Source organism: Conger conger, chromosome 3, assembly GCF_963514075.1.
Source record: "Conger conger chromosome 3, fConCon1.1, whole genome shotgun sequence".
Taxonomy (NCBI): domain Eukaryota; kingdom Metazoa; phylum Chordata; class Actinopteri; order Anguilliformes; family Congridae; genus Conger; species Conger conger.
In genome coordinates this window covers 46451331-46470678 of record NC_083762.1, presented here as the reverse complement: position 1 = coordinate 46470678, position 19348 = coordinate 46451331, and the positions used below count along the sequence as shown (strand labels likewise).

The window sequence follows — 19348 nt, the reverse complement described above, 5'->3', positions numbered from 1 at the left end:
TTAACAGCGAACTCTTGAAAATGAGAGACGTCTCAATGGGTCCTCCCTGTGTAAATGCAGAATAAATAAAAATAATCTGAATTGTATTGTTATACCATAGTATAAGTATAATTATCATAGTAATTGTCCTTTTCCCCCCAGATTTAGTACAGTCAGGTACAGAATTATAGGCACCCTTGATGAAAATGAGCAAAAAAAGGCTGCATAAACAACACAGATAATGAGCTATATTTTATGTCCAAACATATGGGAAAACTATATACTTTTATCCTAATACAATTATTCGAACTTTTCTTTTCTTTTTATTGAGTAATACTATTTTTTATGAAAAATGTAGGTGTCAAAATTATTGGCACCCTTAAAGATTATTTTAAATGAAACCAAACAAAGTTAAATCTGCAGTAGAATTCTGCTTATTTAAGTTAATCTCAGTCTTAAGGAACTGTATTGTGGCTTTCCATCACTTCCTGTTTCCCTAGGGTATAAAAATGAGGTAACATACATGTGACATTCCTTTGTCATCCATCACCATGGGGAAAGTCAAAGAACTGTCAAATGAAAAGAGACAGATTGTTGTTGACCTACACAAGTCAGGTAATGGGTACAAAGAAATGCATAAACGGTTAAACATACTACTAACCACTGTTAGGGCTATCATCATTATAACATTATTATATGAGGATTGTATGATTTAGCAGTGCAACCCACATTAATATTTTGTGTGGGCCTTGTCAGTAGGTCAAGATGCTGTTCTCGGTGCTTCTCTGAATTTGCTGTCTTTTTAGGCTTTTGCCTAAATTATCTTTTTTTGATATTTGCCTATCATTATCTCACTTTAAACATAGTTTTTGTGTTGAATTTCCAGACTTTTTTTACCGGGAGGTAATGTAATCATATCTTTATAAACAGTGGTTGTCCTGACCGATGATATCTTGTGTTATCAGAAAGTAAATTTCAAAATGTGCATTTTACAATATTCCACTTGTGTTCTGAATAAACTCCGCTAATTTTACCATAATAAATTGAACTATTAATGACTAATATAATAGGAATTTTTGACCATTTAAAAAGAAAAGAGAACCGTAAGTAGTTTAAGACTGTTACCTATAAAATACATAATGGCACTTACACGTAAACGTCACAGCAGCAAAAGCTTCAGTGAAGTAGCCAACAAGCCTTGAACCCCTTGAACCACTTTCTGCCTTTTCCAGACCGAGTCAAGAATGAAATAGTTGAAGTTACGGTAATTGTCCGGAAGCATTGCAATGGCTAATTTTGCTAAACTTTCAGCCACCGTTTGGCTTGTGCCATTGCAAGCAGAAGTTTGTTTTAAACCAACTAGTTAGCTAGGTCACTAAGCAAGCGCAAAAAGAGAAGAGATGAGAGAGATGCATGCGCTTTACTTTCTATAACTTGCTACCCAGACCATGTAAATATTATGATACTAACGACAACACATGCTAGATGCCGAAAGCTGATTGGCTTAGAAACACATTCAGATATTTCCACAGGGTCAGTCTATGTGTATATGTGTGTGTGGCAGCAATTATTTCCACAGGGTCAGTCACAAAGTTATCCTCGAAATATCTGCTTGTTTGGAATGCAAGATAAAGTGACCACTGATATAAAGTAAATATAGTGTGCACCAATCAGCCGCAACATTAAACACACCTGCTTAAACCAGTTTGTTCATGATTAAAAATGCTTTAAACTGTATTAGCTGGTCGATAAATAGTTAATATTTCATTATATGATATGTGTACTGTAGTGACCCGCTGGGTGAGAGAGAGAGAGAGAGAGAAAAAAAGAGTAAAATTGGTGAAAATACTTAGTTTTATTTTCCCCACGTGCCTGCAGGGCACTTCAATCGTCCAGCACAGACAAGTGCTTTCTTTTTTTTGAAAAAAACCCACAAAAGGAAAAACGGAGAAAACACAAAAAAGCCGGCATTCACATGGCCACGTTCGTCTGCCTTTGGGTCGTTCCGTCCCGGCGGTGCCCCGGCCTCTGAAGTCATCCTTCCTCATCTAGTCGTCCGTTTTTAATCCCGTCTAAGTTTAGAGAGAGAGATGTTAGTGAGCTTATTGTGGGAATGATCTGCTCACGTGAATCCGGGACTTTGATGGTTCGTCCGCGGGGGGTTTCCTCCGTGCGCATGGGCTCTCTCGCAGTCCTCTCCAGAATCGCTCCCCGTCTTCCTGGGGTGGATTCGGCTCGTTGGTTTAGTAAACGCGTTCATGTACGCTGGCTCCGGATCTCTCCTCCTCCGTCATGAGCCCCGTGCTGAGTTTGTATTCTCCTTTTGAAGACGCCGCTCTTTTTCCCGAACTCGGTTCAGCTGTGCCTGTTCAATTAAAATGGTTATTCACGTGCGGAATGCGGCCGCACCCGTCTCGCCCCGGGCGTGGCTGGCCATGGTGCTGATTCTCCTCCCGGTCTCTCTCCAAGGTGCCGATTCTCCTCCCGGTCTCTCTCCAAGGTGCCGTTCTCTTAGATAGGACATAGGAAAATATTCAGAGTTAATCAGCTTCCCCAGAAAGTAAGACTTTTTTTCATTGTTTCATTGTCATTTACTAACAGTTATGGTTAGGATTTGGGGAGCTAACGTTACAGCTAGCTCTGCCTATATTGCTAGCTATGCTAGCTATCCAGGTAATTAATGTACTGGCGGGCAGTGAAAGGGAATGAACAGAGAAGATGTCATGCCTCATGCCAGGATGTGCTAGCTGTTCATAGCGGGAAATCTGGAGATAATGTTACATTAAGGCAATGTTGTTTTGTAAACTTGGCGGTGTCTGCTGTTGTTGGTTTAATGTATAAACAATAACTTAGCTAGCTGGCTAGAAGTTGCCATTATAGCTAAATTGTCCTATTTAATGTTACACATATAGTTAGCTTATGCAATTAGCTAGTAATGTTAACGTTACTTTACAGGTAAGCCAATATAGACTAGCTAGCTAAGCATAAAAGCATAGAGCTAGCCAGCTATCCCAACAACACCGATAGACATTCAATGGCTAGAATAGCTACAGACTAACCAGAGATGCTGTTTTTTGTGGTGTAAAGTATGTTTATCCAGGTCAGACATAATGTTCCTTAGATATTTAGATATTTTAAATCCGATCCTAGAGCTGCAGGGCAACAAAAGCCTGATAGATAGATAGATAGATAGATAGGGAAGTAACACATTAGTTGGTGTAAAAAATCGGTGTTGTATCTCTAGCTACTAGTAGCTAACAAGATAGTTAGCTATCAAAAACTAATGTTAGCTGAGCTAACTGCCATCTTGAAAGCGGTCAGAAATAGCCTGTCATGACAAGGAGTGCATCCCATTAACCAGAAAGTGATACTCCTTAACTCCACTACCACCCTCCTCCACTCTGTGCTCTGGAAATATATATATGCTATATATAACACCCAGCATTAATGATCAGTAATCTCAGTAACCGGTCACATTTTCCCCTGACAACTGACATATGAAGTGCCATACGTTTCACTAATGTACAGAAATGTTTCTGAATTAGCGCATGTGAGATGCAACCGACAAGAGTCACTGGCTAACAGACAAGCTAACTTTTCACCATTCATTTTCAACGGGGCTTCGTTCTCAAAATATACATTTTAATAAGAACCGTAGCACATGAAAACCCGATTTTAGGAAAAGGCACTAGTCCGTTTAAAAGTATGATGTGTTCTATTTGGGTGAGAAACTGTAAAACACTTTTAAATGTTTGTAGAAGAAAAAAAACTCTTACGAAAATGCTAATATTTTTCATAAAAACTAGCAAACTGGAGGTTTTCTGGATTCATTGGAATAGCGTGTCTGCCTTACCAAAATATTTTTAATGTATATTGGTCCAAGAACGCCGAATCGACGAGGCTGGTGTTTTGCATGCAAGTATGGTTCAGACATTATCTAACAAAGGCACGACCGTGCCTCTGTTGATAATGTGAGATCACCGGGGAGTTCAGCAACAGCTCTTTCGGCAGCCTCTTAAAGTGTATTAAAGAGTCATCTGAATGTACATTGAACTGCTGGACAAACACAACAAGCTAAATAGTTCCTTCTGGATGCTTCCATCTCTTCTGGAAGCATACCTTCCTTTCCCTTTGCTGTTAATGGAACACTCACTACATTCTCTTCATTATTGCTCCAAAACTCCTGTCTCTATCTATTTATATAATTTTATTTATTCGTATTAATCAGGGACAGTCCGCATTCATCAACATTTTGTTAGCTAATGAGCTAAGGGACTTTTAGAAATTAGATGAGTACTACGAAGCATTACAGAAAGATGGGAGAAATATGGGAGAAACACTTGACAGCAAACATCCATTCATGGTTTATCATTAGTGGCATATTAATATGTGCAAGTATGCTTTTACTTAATTTGAATGCAACTTTGTGGATGCAGTTGCCAGTCTTCTGTGCATGACACATATGTGCCAGTGTCACGCTACTAGAAATAACCACCGGTATCCAGCTGCATTTTTTCCTTGAAGCAAATAAACAGTAAGGTGATTATTGGTAGTTTTATTACAGTGTGTGTAGTCTATTGCACCTATTATGTTAGGAAAACCAGCGATGGCATGGAAGTCCATTTTTACTATTGCCTGTTATGGCACATTTTGGGGAGTAATCAGTTCATTGTGGTTTGGGAAATGACAGACCTGGCTCAGATTTTCCCTTAGGAATGTCCCTGTGGCTAAAAAACCGAGAGTACAGTGTGTACCCAAATGTATACCCAAGTGCACACAATGGGTATGTACAGGCATTCCTCTTGTCTAGTTGATTAGGAACAACTAACTGTGTTTACACCTTCGTACTACTAGGAATCCTCGTAAAATTATACATGTTCTTGCGCCCAAGACGGCATTGATTAATTACTTTCTGTGTATTACGCATACGTAAGCATGACTTATGAACAGAGCTGTGCCTACGAATGCTTAATAAATGAGACCTGTTTTAAAGTGTGGAAGAGCAATCGGCAAGTGCTCAGACATTGTCTCGCACACCCTGTGCAGCATCCATAAAACCAATCCCCAGTGTTCTCCCTACCCTGTGCAACTCTGCTAACTTCCAAGACTCAGAGCGCACCTTACGGTGACTGGCTACATTTAATTTTACTCTGCTCTATGTGGAAACTAGTAACCTGAGATTTTAATTTTTTCTTTTTTTTTTTTCTTTTTTTTTTTTCCAAAGAAACATAACATACCTTTATACACTGAGCACTTTATGAGGAACATTTTTGCTTTATTTCACCTACTTATTCATGTGATTATCTGACAGCAGTGCAATGCATACACTCATGTAAATACGGGGCTGGAGCTTCAGTTACATCACATCAACCATCAGAATGGGGAAAAAATGTGATCTAAGTGACTTTGACCATGGAATGATTGTTGGTGCCAGACAGGTCTCTAGAGTTTGCAAAAGAATGGTGCAAAAAAAACTAAAGTAAATCCAATGAGCAGCAGTTTTGCAGACAGAAATGCCTTGTTAATGAGAGACGTCAGAGGAGAATGGCCAGACTGGTCAAAGCTGACAGGAAGGTGACAGTAATGCAAATAACCACACATTACAACAGTAGTATGCAGAAGAGCATCTCTGAGCACACAACGCATCATAACTCTAAGTGGATAGGCTACAGTAGTAGAAGTCTAATAAATAAGTCTAATAAATACCTAATAAAGTGCTCACTGAGTGTATGTGTGATCGGAACCAAACTAACATATTCTGCCCGATTTATCAAACATGCGTAGACACAGCTTTTTTTCGTATCCACGTGTGTATGTTGATAAAAGCCAAGTAATCTTACCTCAAAGGCCCGTTCACAAAATTTGTGATGAGCATAAATTGTAGATAGGTTACAGCAGTAGTAGTCTGAACAATAGGTCTAATAAATACCTAATAAAGTGCTCGGTGAGTGTACACAAAAAAACACAGTGTAACAAAACAGTCGGTCATGTATACATTCATAGAAACGCTACACTGATGGAAATACATACCAGTTTGTACGGATGGCGGTGTTGCTACCTTCCACGTCCTCCATTGCTAGCACTGTATTCTGCCTGTGTCCACCATGAAACTCCATGTTTTTCAGCCATGGCCTCCTCAGTCTGTTTTATCACTCTTCTTTTATCACATTCCTGGACTGCTTTCCCTTGCCCTTCTTGTATTTTTCCCCCTCCATTATTAATTGAGAAAGTTTGAAGATTACTTCAAAATATAAGAATAAACTCTGACCGATTCTTTATGCTGCCACGCGCTTCAACCTCTCCACCGGAGGTCTCATCTTCACTGAGATTTGAATCTATGTCTTTAAGTTTGTTCTTTATTTCTGATAATTCAAACAAATTGTGTCCACATTTTTCCAATTTGCATTTGTTAGACCAGAGCTATGCTTCCCTACTAGGCATTTCTGGGAGCATTTGTAGCTACACAAAGTTATTCAACTACGCTGATTCCACTAACCGCTACACAAACATCCTTCCCCCTCCATGTATAAGTGTGGTTATACCTCTTCACCTACATACAGTGGGGCAAAAAAGTATTTAGTCAGCCACCAATTGTGCAAGTTCTCCCACTTAAAAAGATGAGAGGCCTGTAATTTTCATCATAGGTATACCTCAACTATGAGAGACAAAATGAGAAAAGAAAATCCAGAAAATCACATTGTCTGATTTTTAAAGAATTTATTTGCAAATTATGGTGGAAAATAAGTATTTGGTCAATAACAAAAGTTCATCTCAATACTTTGTTATATACCCTTTGTTGGCAATGACAGAGGTGAAACGTTTTCTGTAAGTCTTCACAAGGTTTTCACACACTGTTGCTGGTATTTTGGCCCATTCCTCCATGCAGATCTCCTCTAGAGCAGTGATGTTTTGGGGCTGTCGCTGGGCAACAAGGACTTTCAACTCCCTCCAAAGATTTTCTATGGGGTTGAGATCTGGAGACTGGCTAGGCCACTCCAGGACCTTGAAATGCTTCTTACGAAGCCACTCCTTCGTTGCCCGGGCGGTGTGTTTGGGATCATTGTCATGCTAAAAGACCCAGCCACGTTTCATCTTCAATGCCCTTGCTGATGGAAGGAGGTTTTCACTCAAAATCTCACGATAGATGGCCCCATTCATTCTTTCCTTTACACGGATCAGTCGTCCTGGTCCCTTTGCAGAAAAACAGCCCCAAAGCATGGTGTTTCCACCCCCATGCTTCACAGTAGGTATGGTGTTCTTTGGATGCAACTCGGCATTCTTTCTCCTCCAAACACGACAAGTTAAGTTTTTACCAAAAAGTTATATTTTGGTTTCATCTGACCATATGACATTCTCCCAATCCTCTTCTGGGTCATCCAAATGCTCTCTAGCAAACTTCAGACGGGCCTGGACATGTACTGGCTTAAGCAGAGGGACATGTCTGGCACTGCAGGATTTGAGTCCCTGGCGGCGTAGTGTGTTACTGATGGTAGCCTTTGTTACTTTGGTCCCAGCTCTCTGCAGGTCATTCACTAGGTCCCCCCGTGTGGTTCTGGGATTTTTGCTCACCGTTCTTGTGATCATTTTGACCCCACGGGGTGAGATCTTGCGTGGAGCCCCAGATCGAGGGAGATTATCAGTGGTCTTGTATGTCTTCCATTTTCGAATAATTGCTCCCACAGTTGATTTCTTCACACCAAGCTGCTTACCTATTGCAGATTCAGGCTTCCCAGCCTGGTGCAGGTCTACAATTTTGTTTCTGGTGTCCTTTGACAGCTCTTTGGTCTTGGCCATAGTGGAGTTTGGAGTGTGACTGTTAGAGGTTGTGGACAGGTGTCTTTTATACTGATAACGAGTTCAAACAGGTGCCATTAATACAGGTAACGAGTGGAGGACAGAGGAGCCTCTTCAAGAAGAAGTTACAGGTCTGTGAGAGCCAGAAATCTTGCTTGTTTGTAGGTGACCAAATACTTATTTTACAGAGGAATTTACCAATTAATTCATAAAAAATCCTACAATGTGATTTCCTGGATTCTTTCCCCCCATTCTGTCTCTCATAGTTGAAGTGTACCTATGATGAAAATTACAGGCCTATCTCATCTTTTTAAGTGGGAGAACTTGCACAATTGGTGGCTGACTAAATACTTTTTTGCCCCACTGTAAGTGGTGCCCAGTGTAAGGATATAGAGGTACACAGCCTTTTTACTTCTTTTTTTATTAAGCGTGCCAATTATGGAGCTGACTGTATATTACATTCGCTCCAAAGTAAGACTGTGGTTTGTTTTCTAGGCTTTGATTTTTTTCCACCTTTAATCCACAGAATATCCGGAATGGAGAAAAGACATGGGAGCCTCTTCTAAGCTTGGTTATCAATAAGCTCTCCAAGGGAAAGGGTGTTTATGAGGCAGATACACCAGAGATGTCAATGGTAAGCCAGATGCCACACAAACACACGCACTCAGAGGTACTCTTCACGCTCTAAGAGGTACCCAGTTCAACCAGTTCAAAGCTTGTGCTCCTTGATATTTATTCCATTTTATCACCCAGCTTGTAATACAGCCAGTTAAATCTGCTAATTTAGTGATTTCAGTCTGTTCTCCCCAATCTGCGAGATCCTACTGTGCAGCTGAGCCATATTCTGCTTGTATCTCTTCTCCCCCAGCTGAGCTCCAGTGTCTGGTCCCCACAGTCCATTGAGTACAACCTCCAACAGTACTGCCTGCCCTTCCTGCGCCTTTCCAGTCTCCTACAACACCACCTGTATGCAGATGACCTACCAGGCTGTCCGGTAACTTAAGAATTCCATCACAGTGCGACCCCCACCGCCATGCAACACATCCAAGCAACTCTTACCATGACTGATTTGCACTGCTGTCCCTTGTCCTGTTTCAGAGGGAAGAGGAATTTTCAGTCCTGGCTAGTGGTTTGGGGCTACTGTCGTCAACCCTTCAGCCGTACAGCCAGTGGAACAGTGCCCGTTGTCTGGAGTGGGTGGTGTGCCCTTTTGAGCTGACCTCTCTGTGGTGTGCTGAGGTCACAGGCTTGACAGAGATGCAAGCAGAGCAAACACTGGTAACATCACAAAAGGCTGATTATTGTAATGAAACAACAAGAATGTATGGCCACAATGAAATAAGAATATACTATAACACTATATTTTCACATAGCAACACTTATTCTGGAATATACTGTAATTGCCAAAGTATGTTCATTCTTCATCATTTTTTAAATCTATTAGTTACTTATTTTTATCTCATGTAACCATAGCTGTGTGGGTCTGTGGAAGAGATGACGATGCTCTATGGATGTATTACCCTACATTTTGTTTTCGCTGAAGATGTTTGGACGTGGAGGGACACACAATACTATCCACCCTCAGGAACCCTTAAAGAATTTGCACACCTTGCATTGGTATAGACCATATATTATTATATCTTGGAAATTAAGTGCATGAGAACTCATGTAATTTTGGAAGTAAATAAATATTGAGAACATTCCTTAGAATGCAGAAAAACAATCCATTTTCTGCAGGGCTGTTAAATCGTTTTATTTATTTTTATTGTCTGAACTAAATCTGAGGATGGATTAAGCAAAGATACAGCTTCCAATTAGGCCTCCAGTTTGTCATGTTATGCTCTCTCAAGCTACTAAATAACTAAACCGGGGGGAAATCAATAGATTTCTTGCTTGATGAGAGAGCAAATGTGAGTTAGATGCTATCCTTATTGCTGTGATATCTAAACATCGACCATATCCCTTCATATATCCATCTGTAAAGCAACAAGAAACAGACAATATAGTGCATAACAAGCATGCCAAATCCCTTTGTAATCAATCAGCATGTGAAAAGTCAAATATCTGTCAATTCAGAAGAGGCAGATGGTAATTGACCATCAAAAGTCTGGTTATGGGTACAGAAAAACACATACACGATTAAACATACCACTTAGCACTGTAAGGGCAATAATAAAAACATTTATGGAATCTTTGCAAACTTGCCAGGAAGAGCAGTGCATGTTGTCCCCATGGATGATGATGAAGATGGTGAAGGAGGCCATAAAGAACCAAAGGATCTTTAGGAATTGCAGAGATTAGTTGCATCTTCGGGTCACCAAGTCTCAAAAAGAACCATGGCACCCCCATACGAGCAAATAATTGTATTACACAATAAACAAAACCAAGCTGGAGTTTGGCAAACATCATTGGAAGACCGTGCTATGGTCGGATGTGACCAAAATGTAATGTTTTACACACCATTGACATGTTAAGCGGCAAAAGAGGAGCATATACAAGGACAAGACATACCTACTGTCAAATATGGAGGTGGGTCATTGATGTCTTGGAGATGTTTTGCTGTCAGTCATCCATGGGCACTATTTGAGATCAGTGAATTCAACAAAGTACCAGGATATTTTAGCAGAATGTCTGGTCGTCTGGTAGGGAGCTGAGACTTGGTCGTAGGTCGATTGTCCAGCAGGAAAATAACACCAAACATACATCAAAATCCTCACAGAAATAGTTAATTGAAAACAACATCCATGTTCTGCGATGCCCCAGACTGGAAAAAAAAAATCAAAAAAATGCGCTCCGCACTGAAAACGGGCGTAATGATAAGTGCAAACCCGGCGATTTTGGTGCTTCTGAAAAGTTCTGCTTTGAAGAATCATCAGAAAATCCCTCCAAATGCATTCTCTAATGACAAATTCTAAGAGAATTCCAATGGCTGTCATCTTTGCCAGGGGTGTTTGCACAAAGCATTAAACCAGGGGTGGCAATAATTGTGGCACCTATGATTTTCAGAAAAAGAAATTACTTAATAGAAAAACACTGAAACATGAGAATAAATGTATTGAAAGAAAATGATATAGTTTAGTGGTTAAGGTAAAATGACTTGGACACGCAAGGTCGGTGGTTCTAACCCGGTATTGCCACAATAAGATCCGCATAGCCGTTGGGCCCTTGAGGAAGGCCCTTAACCCTGCATTGCTCCAGGGGAGGATTGCCTCCTGCTTAGTCTAATCAATTGTACGTCGCTCTGGATAAGAGCGTCTGCCAAGTGCTAATAATGTAATGTAATGGGTGTAACTAGCCATTTCTGTTCTTTGCCCTCCTCAAAGACCCTGCTCGTCCAGGATCCTCACTGGGCTGGCCCCCACCTCCTCCAGCTACCTGAAAACTACAATACCATCTTCCAGTACTACCACGGGAAGTCCTGCACTGCTTGCAGCAAGGTTCCTAAGGATCCAGCCGTTTGTCTCATCTGTGGGACCTTGGTCTGCCTCAAGGGTCTATGCTGTAAGCAGCATGGTTACTGTGAATGCGTATTGGTAAGTGGGAGCCATATTGAAACAGTGAAACAAATATTATTGAATTATTATAATCATTAGTTGTGCCAGCAGCAACAATCCTGATTTTGGAAACTATACCTCAAGATATAGGGCGATTAATTAGGGCGACCTGTAGAGCAGTGGTTAAGGTACATGACTGGGACCCGCAAGGCCGGTGGTTCGATCCCTGGTGTAGCCACAGTACGATCCGCACAACCTTGAACCTTAACCCTGCATTGGATAAGAGTGTCTGCCAAAATTAATGACATGTAATTAGCACACATCCGTTTGTGGCAAGTTGTCATGTGAACCTCAACGAGCTGTATTTGATAAAGCTAGGGTCTGCTTCATTTGTAGCTTATGCCATTGAGAATGGCACTTATAGGAACTATCTTTTTTTTCCAGCCTATGGATCTACCTCGTCAGTCTAGCTTGTCACTTAATAGATTACCAATCTAAATACAAGCGTGTTTTCCGGCCCGTCCAACAATGACTTTTCAGCCAACTAATCACATTTAGGCATTGGGAGTTAAGGCTGACATTACAACACGGTTTTAGAAAGGTCAGTCTTACAAATTAGCTTGTGCATCTGACTCAATAGCCCATTTAAAATAACTGTTTTGGGGGGGTTTAGCTGCTAACATACCACCATGCTGCTTACTATGCTCAATCTAATGGCAGGGCTAATGTGCTACCTAGCTTGTAGTTATAATCTACCCTGTAGTTACCATATTTACATTAGATTATAGAACTAGTGGTTGAATCCACAACAAATGCACTAATCTGGATTAACAACACTTTTAAATTGTGCTAGTGAATACAGCTAAGCAATCAGCTAATATTAGTTAGCTAAGTATTGCTAATAGTAGACATGTAAGTTACAGTTGGACTCACTTTAAAATGAGTGAACTTCAGAATTCCGCAGGGAGTCATTCTCCTGCGGATATCCGAAGTAACTGGTTGAACAGTTTCTCTCCATATACTGTAGATGGTGCTACTCCAAGAATAGCCCAAGGTCTGTGATGCCTGGAAGGCAGCGGCTTTTAGAACTAGAGAACTAACAGCGGCAGATTAGCAAACTAGCTAGCTCAGTAAGATGGCTAAAGATAAAATTTAAAAAATACTGAATGAAAAACTGCCTGCAAAGGAGTATGCACACATAATCTGTGGTTGGCTGAGCTGAACCCGCTGGCCAACCTGCTATTTGCAGTCTTTGGTAAGTTGCTTTAGATAGTAAACTTTTTAGCCAACTTGTAAGTATTTGTGCCAAGTACTGGCAGAGTTTGACTTGGAAGCATGGGGGTCAATATATTTTCATCACAGACCAGCAGGTTATGCTATTGGGAGAATAGAATGTAAAAATATCTCAATGTGGAAATCCGTATTCTCAGTTTTGTAATCGCTAACCTTTATATTGAGTTTTTGGTGTGCATGGAGCTTGCCAGCATATAATGAAACAGCTAACATAGTTTTTATATAACCAGTTAAACTAAAAGCAGTATATTAAATAAATGATCGTTGCTTACTGAATTCAGCAGATGTACACACCGCACAATCTATCTATACAATTCTTTGGTGAATTGTAATACGATATACAGTAGCCTATAATGTTTCAGACACAGTTTTTGTAATCAAACAATAATTTACAATAATTTCAATAAAATGACAATAATTTCACTGAAAAGTGCTGACATTTGCCACCTGGTGGTGGTTTTGTGAAAACAAACCCAAAACCATTATGGGTAATCTTGCTACAAATCACTGCTCCGCCAGTTACAGGCTGAAATGCAACGCGACTGGCCCCTACTATCGGAACCTTGCAGTATTATTTCTCGGCCAGTGCCATTCTTTCCGCAGAAGCAAACCACCAAATTAAACACTAAACCACTGTAATGCCAAAGCATTATTTGTAATTTATTCCATCCTACTAATCCTGCTATTTCATCCTGGTTCCGTTACAAGTTAAACTAAATATATTCATACGTAGTAATTTTTGGGCAAAGATTTTGCTTTATATTATGCCATACTTTTTCAATTCAATTCAATTTTATTTGTATAGCGCTTTTTACAAAGGGCCTTTGTCGCAAAGCAGCTTTACAGAGAAACCGGGCCCCAAGAGTACGCCTAGGGCAACAGTGGCAAGGAAAAACTCCCTGGAACCAGGAAGAAACCTTGAGCAGAACCTGACTCAGTAGGGGAACCATCTGCCGCTGGTTTGTAGAAACAATGGTTTTAAACAGAAAACCATATTAAATAAAAGTACATAAATGTCCAATTATAAACTTGAAGCAGAGATGAGGTTGAGGGATGGCAGGAACACCAATGGGTGGCACTGTCAGGCAAGGGGACAGCCTTGGTGCTACAGCTGAATCAGCGGTGGCAGGAAGGAGTTGTACGGCTGGTCTTGGGCTGGAGCTCCGGGCCAGGAGGGGGTGCGCAGGAAAAGTTGGGCTAGCGCTCCAGGCAGGTGCCCAGAGCGGGGAAAAGAGGAAAGTAACATTGTTAGGGGGGTCCTGATAGTAATTGGAAAGCTTATGCTCTAACCTCTCATCCTGCATCTTGCTAATCTAGTGCAAGGCAATTATTTTGTACACAAATTAAAATGTCATACTTTTTACTTGATAATTACTTTTTGGCAGTTTGTAATTTAATATTTATGCTAAATATGGTGTAAGCAGAATAAACCACTCCAAGCCATGCAGTTCTCATGATCTATATGTGCTTCTGTAGTGGGACCAGCATTCAGCTTTTCAGCCTGCTGCTGCAATGTCACCCCAGATGTGTGTATATATCATGAGAACTGTGTAGGCCTTGTCTTTATTTGTTACTGAACACTTACTGCGATTTGGCTTGATGATGAGGATGAATATGCTTCTCTCCAGCACTCCCAGAACTGTGGGGCAGCAACGGGGATCTTCCTCCTGATCAACGCCTCTGTCATCATCATTATCCGAGGCCACCGCTTTTGCTTGTGGGGCTCAGTCTACCTGGATGCCCATGGAGAAGAGGACCGAGACCTTCGGTAACAAAAACATATCCATGAGCATACAACACACTCACGGCATTCCTTCTTAATACTGAATATAATATGTTATTTTTATTCTTTAGTGCCATGCACCTAATCTAAATTGACACCAAATACTAAGAGGCTCCTACATCATTTTTAGACATATGGATATTTAATATCAATTTGAACAAAACTGAGAGATTCAAGTAATATAACTAAACAAGTAAAACTGAAGAAAATCCTTTTTAAAACTTTCTGTAAAATGTAATAAAATAAAAATGCAATTTCTGGTGAGGAATAAATTAGGACACCCCCACATTTTTTCCCACCTAAAATGGCTGAAATCACATCAGGTGCACATGATTAGGACATTGTTACTCAGCATTTTGAAGGAGGCTTGCCCTATTTAAACCTCAGACATTTAGTTTGGTGTGCTCCTGACTGTTGACGTGAGAGTGAACACCATGGTGAGATTGAAAGACCTGTCTGAGGCCTTCAGAAAGAAGATTGTAGCAGCTTATGAGTCTGGTATGGGATTTAAAAAGATCTCAAAAGATTTTGAAATCAGCCATTCCACTGTCCGGAAAATAGTCTACAAGTGGAGGACATTCAAAACAACTGCCAACATGCCCAGGTCTGGCCGTCCAAGCAAGTTCACCCCGAGAGCAGACCGCAAGATGCTAAAAGAAGTCTCCAAAACCCCTAAATGTCTTTTGTTTAATGAGTAAAACAAGGTTAATTAATTGTTGTTTACCTGCAATTACTGCTAGTACTTTCTTTTCCAGAGATAAATAAGATTAGATTAGATTAGACATCGATATGTGATCATTTCTTAATGAATAACTGAATATTTAACCGGGTGTCCTAATTTTTTGACATGACTGTCATGACAGCAACATTACTAGAGGGGTGAAAGATGGACAGCTGGAAAGCACCCTCAAAAGGAGGATGTATGAATTAATTCAGTTTGTTATATTGCTCATGTAAAAAGGCATTTGATATTTCAGAATGAAAATAAACCCACAAATGATGCAATACGTTGCAACACCTGCCTCGATGGGACTCAACAGAGGAAAGAATACATTTTAACTAGTATTAAACTTAATTCTTGCCCAGATACCAAATGAGATGGGGACATTGAAACTGTATTTCATTTATGACTCTTATCTTGGGACCTGGGCCAGCAATGTAGATGGTGAAATTTGCTGTCAGTTAGCTAGCCTTCAGTAAACCTGGTGATATTAAAACAATATAATCCCAAGCGCCCATACGCATATAGTAACATAGAAAATAAAACATCATTGGTTAAATTAAGAATACTTTTTAATGGTAAATAGTAAATGGTTGGAATTTATATAGCGCATTTATCCAAAGCGCTGTACAATTTATGCTTCTCATTCACCCATTCATACAGCAACAGCGATTGGCTGCCATGCAAGGCACCAACCAGCACGTCAGGAGCATTTAGCGGTTAGGTATCTTGCTCAGGACACTTCGACACAGCCCAGGCAGGGGAACAAACTGGCAACCCCTCCGACTGCCAGACAACAGCTCTTACTGCCTGAGCCATGTCGTCCCTTTTTTAATTCTAAAAAAGAACATCAAAGATAATAAAGAAGAAAGAGCTCATGGCTTTTGCAGAGAATTGTTGGAGGAAAATGAATTTTTCCACATCCTATCCCTTGAGTCTATCCCTTGTAGGCATAGTTTCTCTCCAGTTTTCAAGCACAGTTGGTCAAACTTTTCCGTCCTCTGAAAATGGTAGACATTAAGTGGTGCATGCTCCTCTCACAGACCCTTCCCGTTCTGGAAACTTTAAAAACCGCTCCAGACCCACACTTTTGGTCATTGAATACTATGATTTCTGGCCATTGTAACTCTAAATATAATCTTATAAATACCATAATTACTTCAAATGTAATAAGTAAACCAATGACACCACCAGGCTTACATTAACACCTTAAGTATCACCCTTTTTTAACACGAGCTTGAAAATGACATCCCCACAATAAAATAATGGCTAATCTTGAACCTTGACTTGACTCGGACTTGTCAATAATGATTTGTGAACAATAAGAGTCTGCCAAATACCATTGTGAACAATGTCACAACCAATCATTATTTTTTAATGAATTATATGAAAAATAATCCTTGGTTAAAACACACCCAACGTCATTTTAAAATGGTATTTAAATAGCATTTCGAAAAGCTATGCAAGCTAACTAGATAACTAATAATGCTTGAACAAACTACTTCAGGTTGGCTTGATTAGCCCCTTCCAAAAAATTTTTTTTCGATTTGTAATTTCAGTATTTGTTGATTAATAGCATTCCTTATGATTCTTGCTCCGTTTTGCGATAGCATAATGTAGATGTAGTCACAAATTTATAGCTCCTGATTTCTTGCATAAAAAATATCTATAACTAATTTCTTTGAATAGTTAAAGTAAACGCTTAACACTTACCTTTCATTTAAAAATGTATGTATATTAATAAACCAAAATGATTGTGAAATTCACAGAAGCACCAAGAACATTATCTTGACCTATGCATTAACAAGGCTTCCAACACACAATGCATTAATACCTGCCACGGGTACTGTAACTATGGTGGTCTACTTCAAACAAGATGTACCACTGGGCAGGCTGCTAAGGATTCAATCAAATATTCTCTTTGAATCAACAACCAAATAGATTATTTTCAGAGGAACACAGACTTAAAGAGTTGATACATTTTTAGAAATCAATTAGGTAAGTATTTTGTTGTTATATGTACTTAAAATGTACTTATGTACCAATTAGGTGTCTTGTTACTTTCTAGTAATTAATGCTCTGTAAAATAAACCTTGTTATCTTCTCTTCCCTGCAGTCGCGGAAAGCCACTATTCCTTTGTGAGGAAAGGTACCGGGTTCTGGAGCAGCAGTGGGTGTCCCACACTTTTGACCATATCAACAAACGCTGGGGGCCCCACTACAATGGACTGTAACATATTCCCACAAATTCCCATGCCAGGACATGTGTCAGCCCTTATGGTTGTGGTGTAAGAATGGGCACATACCAGAGGGCACACTGCCAGTATGGCATGTGAAATCTGGTGTACAATCATGCCTGTGGACTAACAGTGTGTTTCATGCCGATACAATCGATTGTTGATAATTAAAAAGTGGAGAGAAACGGTGAGAAACTGATCCTGAAATCACAACTCAAGGGATTTTTGATACGGAGATATCTCTCGCCATTTAAAAACTTGACCCCTTCAAGAATTTAAGCAGTCAAAACATTGGTTCAGCAACACTACATTTTACTGGTGACCACATTTCTCCCGAATGTGTTCATCAGCAGAAGAAAATCTTGAAATGCATGGGCAAGGGTATGTACCTAAAGATGGTACATTAGAATTAATAACTAAAATAAGCTCCTTCATGAAATATGCATTTTTTTTTGTCTCTGCGTAAAAGTTCAAACACATCTTTCATAGTTGCTATCTTGTGCTGTTTACTTCCCCTTTTCTGTAGATTTAGTGCTGTACCTGTGAGTCTTTCAGATGTTCGTTGGCAAATAATGGTAGGCAATATAGTTCCCACTCATGAGTACAGCATCCATTGTAAGTCTGCAAAAAACTTCACTCTTAAGATCTAGTTGCAGCTCATCCTCAGGAATATATATTTTTTTGTTGAAGATTAAAATAAAAAGGTTATTTAAATACATGCTGCTATTCATTGTAAAACAATACAATATTATTTTACATTTGTAATAGCTCTCTGAAAATGCATTGACCGAAAAACATTTTGTTCATGGTACATTTTAGCTATGATAAGTTTGGGTTAACAAAATTCAGTTGGATAACTGAATTTGAACTATTGGTTTCCAAAATAAGTACCCTTAGACCAGGGGTCACCAACCATGTTCCTGGAGCTCTACTGTCCTGTTGGTTTTCACTCCAACCTCAGCAAAGCACACCTCATTCAACAGCTAAAGATCCTGTTGAGCTGCTAATTAATAGAATCAGGTGTGCCAAACTTGGGTTGCAATGAAAACCTACAGGATGGTAGATCTCCAGGAACAGGGTTGGTGACCACTGTCTTAGACTGTCACTTGGATAGTTTTTGAAAGTTCTTGTGTTCATATCTCACTCTTCTTTTGCTCTGATGGATTTTACTAGCTTCACTCCAGATTTGCTGGCCATGCACAACCTCTTTATGGACTGATACGTTTTTATTATATAACCACCAGCTGAACACTTTTGTTTTTTTTGGGTTTTTTTTATGTTACAGAATTGTGTGGTTTTACAGAATTTTGAGGTGGTTGTGGCTTCACCACCAGAGGAACATTTAGAGAAAATGGCCTGAAACTTTATGCTGATGAAATTCCCAGACAAACTGTGTTGCTTTTGAGGCCTGGTATATTTATAACTGTTATGAAGATAATGCTTTTTAAGCACTCTAAAAACCTAAATCTAGTTATCAGTCTTATTGGGTTGTTTCATTAGATGCCATTCATTTAGGAGACCCAATGAGTGGGTTGAAACCCATGTATGGATGCTAAATGCATTCCAAATGGGTGCCAAATGCAGATTAGCTTCGCAGCAAATAACAGCATAATCTAAGCAGATATATAATTGAACATACATTGCACTTGTGTTGATAATAAATAAGTTCAGCATCTTTAATGTCAGACTTTTAATTAATCATTTTCAAATTACAGAGGCAGTGTACTTATTTATACAGTGGTTGTGTGTTTCATTTGGCGCTCCCTTCTTGAGAGATCTGCCAGGAAATGGCAAATTAGCATATATTTGTAGTTTTTTCCACAGTAACTACTCGTTCGTACAACCTCTACCAGGTGGCAAATGTTAGCACTCCATTAACATTGTAGTCTGAGATACTTGCAGGTTTTGACAGTAGGTGGGCAGCAGTGCCGTAACCTTATCCAATGTTATAAACAGAGATATTTCATGCTGTTCCATAGTAATCATTTTGAATGACAATTCGAAACTTCATTTATCCATACCTCAAAAATGTGTATGGTTGGCTGGG

The 19348-nt window shown here is 39.7% G+C and overlaps 1 protein-coding gene and 1 long non-coding RNA gene across 6 annotated transcripts in view; one reads left to right on the top strand and one right to left on the bottom strand.

Annotated features, from left to right (window-relative positions):
* Nucleotides 1-18976, top strand: part of ubr3 (ubiquitin protein ligase E3 component n-recognin 3) — a 245906-nt gene extending 226930 nt beyond the window's left edge. For all 5 annotated transcript variants that reach the window (XM_061235075.1, XM_061235076.1, XM_061235073.1 and 2 more), the window contains 6 exons: nucleotides 8300-8407; nucleotides 8642-8767; nucleotides 8872-9051; nucleotides 11097-11306; nucleotides 14189-14328; nucleotides 17181-18976. In XM_061235075.1, the coding sequence (XP_061091059.1) occupies nucleotides 8300-8407; nucleotides 8642-8767; nucleotides 8872-9051; nucleotides 11097-11306; nucleotides 14189-14328; nucleotides 17181-17298 (882 nt within the window). In that variant the 3' untranslated portion in view covers nucleotides 17299-18976. The remainder of the gene's footprint in view (nucleotides 1-8299; nucleotides 8408-8641; nucleotides 8768-8871; nucleotides 9052-11096; nucleotides 11307-14188; nucleotides 14329-17180) is intronic.
* Nucleotides 1816-12215, bottom strand: LOC133124140 (uncharacterized). Its single transcript, XR_009708288.1, has 3 exons — nucleotides 8833-12215; nucleotides 6010-6188; nucleotides 1816-2489 (listed from the first exon to the last, which is right to left on the bottom strand). It is a non-coding gene; the product is annotated as an uncharacterized LOC133124140 (long non-coding RNA).
* Nucleotides 18977-19348: the final 372 nt, after the last annotated feature.